Genomic DNA, 7,500 nt, shown 5'->3' with positions numbered 1-7,500 from the left:
ATGGCCTCCCTGTCTCTTCAGCTGCTCGTAGTTCTGGTACTTTTGGGTTGTGGTGTCTGCGGAAGTGGTGCCTCGGATGGTCCGGTCGTCCAGACGTCTCACGGCCCTGTCAGGGGAATCTTTGTCGAGGAGGGGAAAACCTTTTACGGTATCCCGTTTGCAGCTCCTCCAACGGGAAACCTAAGGTGGCGCCCACCCCAGCCTACTAAGCCATGGGCGCCTGACATCTACAATGCCACTAAACGGAGTCCTATCTGCATCCAGGCAGCCTGCGGCCCCAACTACCCGGATTACATGGGTCAATGCCCTCCGGCCCCCGAGACGGTTCAAGGTGAGGACTGTCTTTACCTTAACGTCTTCGTACCGAACACTGCCAGCCCCAAGTCAAAGAAACCGGTCTTCATCTTCATCCATGGAGGCAATTTCTTTGAATTCTCTGCTATGGGTATCATGTATGATGGCAGATTCTTTGCCAACAAGACTGACTGTGTTGTTGTGGCAGCCAACTACAGACTGAGCTCTCTGGGCTTCCTCAGGGCAGGGACTGGGAAAGACGCCGCTATGGGCAACTATGGCCTCCTCGATCAAGTAGCAGCGCTTCAGTGGGTACAGGACAACATCGGAGACTTTGGTGGAGACGAGAACCAAGTCACACTGTTTGGGCAAAGTGCGGGAGCGTACTCCGTTCTATTCCACCTGGTCAACGAAGGAAGCGAGAAACTGTTCCACAAAGCCATCGTGTCCAGCCCACCTATAGGCCTTTACTTCAGAAGTCAGCTGGAAGCTATCATCTTTGGTAACGACTTTGCTGCCATCCTGAACTGTTCAGTCGGAGACATGGAATGCCTGCGAGAAGCGGACGCCTCAAAAGTCGCTCACGCCCAGCAAGCAGTTCAAAGTAAGCTCGTCAATCCGATCCACTTAATTGAATTAGCCGAACCCTGGGGACCGATCGTGGATGGTGACATGATCAGTCGACAAATGGTGGAAAGCTTCTCGACTGGAAATTTTCAGAAAAAGCCCATCATCATCGGTACAAACACAGACGAAGGCTCTCTGTTCATCTATGGAGGCCTTTCGTCACCATTACCAACAACTAGATATCAAGAAGCAATGCTTGCCATCTTTAAGACGTCAGCCTTCTCCGTTCTTAAGACGTACCCACCATCCAATACAGGCGACGAGCGTCCAATCCTGTCAACACTGGCCACCCATTTCATATTCTCCTGCCCGACCCGTAACATCCTCAAGAGTGCTCTCAAGAACGGGCATTCGAACGCATGGATGTATGTCTTTGCTCACCCCATACCGGGAAACGATGACGCTTGGAGGAGGTTCCCGTTCTGTGCAGGCAAAGTCTGTCATGGCACTGAGCTAGCCTTCGAGTTCCAGTCCAGTTCACTAGTGAAAACCAGTCAGTACAAGTTCACCCCCGAAGAGCAGGTCCTAGCCGACTCCATGGCTTACTACTACGGCAACTTTGCTCACACCGGCAACCCCAACACTCCTGGCAATCGACTGACCAGCCTTCGTTCTAATCAAGTCCTGCTCTGGCCTTCCTTCGGATCTGCCCAGAACTATACAAACCTGGTCTTCGATGTTCCGAAGAACAGCGTTGGTCAAGGCTACCTACGAGATAAGTGCGACTTTTGGGACGAGGAGAACCTCTACCCGTAGTTTCCTCCAGCTACGCACTGGATATAGCCTCCCTCGCAGACTTCCTAGAACGGCGGCATATATATGGGGGGGGGGGGGGGGGGGGCTACACAACTCCCTCGGCTACACAACTCCCTCGGCTACATAACTCCCTTGTGTGTGCCCCCCCCCCCCCCCCCCCCCCATATATATGCCGCCGTTCTAGGAAGTCTGCGAAGGAGGCTACACAGGATAGATGTAACGGGAAACATTACTTGTAAAACCATGCCTGAATGAATTATCATCAATTTGAAATCCTGTATTAAATTTGCATTTTTCCTCATTTGAATGATTGATGAAAACATGCTATAATAATGATGATACTATACTGGTAAATGACAGGATTTTTTAAAGAATGATGATGATGATGGTATCTCGAGATAGATTTTAGTGAGATGCTAACTATAGAAAACAGGAACTAATGTGTATATTTGATGAAATTATATGAATCCACTGCGTTTCCAAAATCTATCCAGTTGCTTGAGTAACTGTTTTATTGCGTATCTTATTACCTGTATTTCTAACCGTCATCGACATTCAATGATAGGACTTTCAAACATGTGGCATATTTCACTGGGAAATATCCATAAACATCGTTTAAGCAAACGAAGACTTAATTTGAATGATTGATGAAATCCTATATAATGCCATATTTGTAAATAGCGGGCATTTGGTACTTGCATTTGGTACTTGTTTGAAGCAAGCCGTTTACGTTCATTCTTGGAGCATTTCTTTATATAGGCTTTGAAAGAAAACGTACTAAGCACAGTCGCATGTAGTTGACAAAATAACACTTCTGTGAATGTTTCTCTGCACCTGCACAAACGTGGATCGACTTTTTGACAGCACACACTACCATTTGTAAAACAACTTTACAGTTAGATGCCATGCAGCGTAGCCCTATATACAATGGTAGTAACTAGTTGTCTGGCATCTACTGAAATCGCTAAAGTTGCGTCCCTTCGCTGCGCAGTTGCGATAAGGTTTTTTACGACTTGAGATGCAGTTGATTTGTATTGTGTCCGTGTTTGTTTATTAAATTCAATTTCCCATCAGGGCTTCAAGTATGCATCGCTTCATTTTTTATGTTCAATGTGTATTTCACTTCAAGCACCAAACGTGAGCGACGAACGAATTTGTGTAGACATTATTTTTTGCCACGCCGAAATGTTTTTAAGTCGACAAATCATTCGACATCGGAGTAGAAGCTTGAGTCGCTCTCTTCTCTGGATAACTTCGTTTTGCCGGCATGCTTTGTGGTATCAGACTTCGTAAAGTTGCTTGATTCTCTCTCTTTTGCCTTAATGGTTGCTAGCGTGGGCATTCCCTGGTGTCCATAGCGCGTTAAGCCCTCCCTCTTCTTCTCCGGAGCATTCTTCTGCATCCCCGGAGGAAGCGATGGGCCAATGAAGGGTTTTGCGTTCGGGGGGTCCGATTTTTGCTCGAGCTTGTACGTCCTCTTTCCCTCCTTCTCTTTCACTGCTCTTTCTCTGGCCTCTCTTTCTCATTTCCTCTCCTAATTATTCCATGACTGGAGCAACTAAAAGACCTTGGAAGGGTTTTTTTCGGCCGGCGTACGGCCTTCCTGTACCGGTTTTTTCTTGTTCGGGAGAGTCGTCGACCGTCTCTAGTTGTTCCGTGTTGGTCTTCACCATAGCGTAGAACTTTTTCTCCATGGCTCTCGAGTGGTCGTCACCATGGAGATCCTCCACTGAGATCGGCTTGTCCAAGTCATCTTCGCTGTCTTCTGACGAGTCAAAGAAGTGCATTTCCAGTTTTTTCGGGACTAATCCTACGTTCGACCGGCTCGCTCTCGAACGGACGCCTTTGAGAGACTAGGCATTACCGAGGATCTATCGACATCGTACGGTACTTGTTTCTCGATGCCGGGCTGTTTGTAGCTGGCTGTGGTCGTACCGTACCGGTTGGCTCATACGATGATTCAGTCCGCCAGTCGTCTGTGGGTTGGACGACCCTGCCGTCTTCATAGACACCGGTCTGGTCTGGACTCTTGACTCTTGACTGAAGCAGAGGAGTGGGTCCGGCTGGTTTTTGACGTGTTTAGGTGTTTTTGTCAGGCTTTCTATTTTGTCCCCTTTTCGTTATGTCGCCAACCGTGTGTTGGACAAAAATGCCTAAACTGAACACACACCTCTGTTTGGATTGTAGTGAGTGTCCCATCTGTTTGTTTATATGCCCCATCTGTTTATTTATGCTTTCAGGCAAGGCCTGAGCTGTTTTCGTGAACACTGCCACATGTCCCATTATGAGTTGCAGTGGATTTACAAACTTTCCTTACTAGTTATGTAAATTAGCTCCTGATTTGCATATTCAGTCATTGATTATGTAAAGCACCATCTGATCTCCCTACATACCAAACATCACGACGATCTATCGACCCCTTCTCAAGTTATTCATGTCCGAAGGTCAAAACAAAAACAGCCACTGCAGTCGATACAGTTGGCACCTGGGAGCGCTTGGGAGCCGAACTCTGATTTCTATCGCGCTAGCGCGAGAGATAATTAGTGGGCCGTGTGCTATCTGTGGCGGCGGCGCGAGTTGCTTCCCCGGCCGAAGGATTAGCGCCAGGAGCGCGGTGGTCTGGCACACAGGCTAGGTAACCGGCAGTCCACCGCGACAAATTTGTGTCTTCGCGCGGGGCCCGGCAGGGGCTACACCGGTACCCCAACGGGCACTAGACGGCAAATGTAAACGTAGCATAAACGGGCCATATCAATAGCTAAACGTACCTTCTCATATAATCGCCCCATCACCACCGCGAGCACGAAGAAGCAGAACACCACGCAAATGGTTGCCAAGACGACGCCGTTGTCTCCAACATCTGTAAATATGAACTTCAACTCCCCAAAGTCGAGGTCGACCGCGCACATGTTGGGTGGCGTGGCGAAGTCACTTCCGAACGACGTCAGATGGTTGCAGTGGCAGATGGTTTGGTTGATAGTAGACATGTTGCTAATCTGTTTAGAGTACAGTCACAAGTATCACATTTTACTGGATGTATATCCAGATACTAATTGAAATATTTCATGAGCTGTTCGCGATGGGTTTATTGTCGCTTCTTTTGTGGTTACTTTTATACACCGTGAGCATATAGATATACCTGTGTTTCAATTGTATTACAACTGTACCATGCAAAACTTTGTCCACCACGCAGGGACATCTAGCTCAGGTATAAATGCCATGAATTTGATTTGTGCTCCGAATTGCCTGTAATAGATTCAGATACCACGCAGAAAAGGACCATCAAGAACATTTCAATACTGTACATACCGCACAACCGTCTGTCATCCAGGCTTCCTGGGTCTCGTTCCAGAAGCGGCAGCTCAGACGGGCCCACTGGATCTGGTAGGAGTAGAAGCCGCCGGCATCTGACTCCCTCGTGTCGGGCCCTTCCTCTACGTCACACTCGGTCACCGGTCCTGCAAGACGGTAACAGTGCGTACCGATACGCGGTAAAGTCTGCTTTCACAGAAATGGATTTGCACAGGACGTGCAGATAATAATAATAATAATAATAATAATAATAAATGGTTTATTGGTCCGAAATCACCCATGCAATGGCAGCCAATGCTGAATTGCTGCAGGGTTTACAATCACATAATACACAAGATACACATGTACATATTTGCTCCACACTTGCACTATGTGGAACTGTCGCAAGGGTCTGGGAGGCTGCCATTCGGCGCCAGCAAGTGACCTCAATGCGACCTTCCCCAACCGAGGTCAGGTACCCATTCACACCTGGGTGGAGTGAGGAAAGTAGTAGTGTAAAGTGCCTTTCCCAAGGGCACAACATCGGGGCATACCGGTGGTTTCGAACCCGGCACCTCTCGGTTCTGGGCGAAACGCCCTACCGATTGCGCTACACGATGCCACCATATACGTGGTAAAGTCTGCTTTCACAGAAATTGAATTTCACAGTGCGTACCGTATCGATAGGTGGTAAAGTACTAGTGTGCATTCACTGAAATTGGAAGTGTCAAAATGACTATGTTTTCATTCACGCTTGTTGACAACTTCAACTAAGCAATTGCAAATTATTTCTACAAGTTCTACAATGGTTAATCAAATTTTACATCTGATTCAGTATAATTTTCGTTCACATCAAAAAATCGATTTGTAAATCATCATTGATGTAGTGTGCGGCTTCACTTTATCTTGTATGTCTGGAATTTCTGTGTTGCAACATAAAGTAGCAGATAAAAACGCTGACCTAAAATGTTAATTTTGACGTAGTATTTTTCAGGATCCCTCTCCCCTTTGATGAAGATTGTTGCCTTTGTCTTGTCGGTGTCGTCTTCATCGCCACTCAGAGTCTTCATCAGGGCGCACTGCTCGGGAAGAACGTACGTCTCCATGGAAACGTTGTAGTTTTGGTCATCAGGGCGGCCGCCGTACCTGCCGGACACACCGTAGATTACACTTAGGTTTAACGGTATTATCGTGACCAGGAATCCATCTGCCATGCCCGTAAGGTTGTAGGAATGATACATTGCGGTTTTGCTTGCAGTGGAGGCGAAGGTCACGTTCTGTGTCGCCATTTTGTGTTTGGAACTGCCGGGAATGGTGATGACGAAGTCTTCGGTGAGGTTGTCGAAGGTCATGAGGTCGTTGTTGCTCTGTTGGAGGGACAGTTCCATGACGGTAGAGCTGACCTGATGTTCCCCGGATCCCCAGGTGAACGGGTTCTCTTCAAACTGCTTCAGCTGGAAGACAAGAACATTTGGGTTAGAAGCATTCAGTAGTCTGCTGTCATAGTATCATTGTGGTCCTGCTGGTGATCAACGTAATTTTAGATACTATTTTGCTTGCATAAACAAGATAATTGAGAGGATTGTGGCAGGTTAGCCGTGGCGACGAAGGAAGGTGCATTTTAGTTGCAGCCATCATAACTATATAAAAAACACATCGATAACACATCCCAGACGTTTGCAGTAGGTTATCTGATGTAAAATAGATATATGGAGCAAGAAAGTTGCAATATTCTTCATTTGAGTTACATCATCCGTTGATATTACGGCATTTCAATATTGCTCCCATAAATGGAAGAGAGGTGAAAGGATCATTGACAATAAGAATCGGACATGAATAGGAAAGTTTTTTTATTCACAACCACGTATTTACAGGAGCCGACGTTTCGATGGCTGTCTCTGTCATCTTCATCAGGGCAATACTGACTTGTTTGACTGTGCACTGAGGCTAGTTGCTACTGGTTACTATCAATGTAACAATACGTTTGGGACTGCATTGTTAGCAGCAGCACAAACTAGCTTCAGTGCACTGTGTACCAGTAACACCTAGCTTTGCACTCTGCTATTCAGTCATCCACCAACCTGATGAAATTATTCACGGAAGAATCGGACATAACACCTACTTTGATAGAGACGCTGTCCGGTGTATGCTCCGCAGGATCCGAAAAAAGCGCCGTTTGAGACGGAAGTTGGAAGCAGCCTCCGTCCTCTGTTCGCACCTCCTGGTCGCCAAACTCGGAGCCCAAAACCTTTTGGGCGGTCAGTGTGACCCCTCCCCTTTTCAGGGTGACGGGCGGATCTCCAGGCTTCAGGGTCTTGGTGATGGCGTCTTCCATCTTCTCCATGACCCGGCGGCTTTCCTGGACAAGGCTGCGTCTCTGTTAGTGAAATAGATTTAAGTGACACAGTCATTACAACAGGCAAATAGTAGTGGACAACCTCAAGTCGACCGTACACACGCACGCTTCATCTTCAGAAGATACGTTGTAGCCGCATAATTCCCGTTTAGAACTTTATTCCAGCCCACACCAAG

The 7,500-nt window shown here is 47.2% G+C and overlaps 2 protein-coding genes across 2 annotated transcripts; one reads left to right on the top strand and one right to left on the bottom strand.

Moving 5' to 3' along the window:
* LOC136429201 (cAMP-regulated D2 protein-like) lies at positions 1-1,677 on the top strand. The gene has a single exon (XM_066419078.1). It carries the CDS (start codon positions 1-3, stop codon positions 1,675-1,677), a length of 1,677 nt encoding a protein of 558 aa, XP_066275175.1.
* Positions 1,678-3,215: 1,538 nt separating this feature from the next.
* LOC136429200 (polycystin-1-like protein 2) lies at positions 3,216-6,873 on the bottom strand. Its single transcript, XM_066419077.1, has 6 exons — positions 6,841-6,873; positions 5,930-6,422; positions 4,987-5,135; positions 4,446-4,673; positions 3,618-3,717; positions 3,216-3,442 (listed from the first exon to the last, which is right to left on the bottom strand). The coding sequence occupies exons 1-6, from the start codon at positions 6,871-6,873 to the stop codon at positions 3,216-3,218; spliced, it is 1,230 nt and encodes a 409-aa protein (XP_066275174.1).
* Positions 6,874-7,500: the final 627 nt, after the last annotated feature.

The sequence above is a fragment of the Branchiostoma lanceolatum genome, chromosome 3 (assembly GCF_035083965.1).
Source record: "Branchiostoma lanceolatum isolate klBraLanc5 chromosome 3, klBraLanc5.hap2, whole genome shotgun sequence".
Classification (NCBI taxonomy): Eukaryota; Metazoa; Chordata; class Leptocardii; order Amphioxiformes; family Branchiostomatidae; genus Branchiostoma; species Branchiostoma lanceolatum.
The sequence above is the reverse complement of the archived record's forward strand: the minus strand, read 5'-3'. Positions and strand labels throughout refer to the sequence as shown.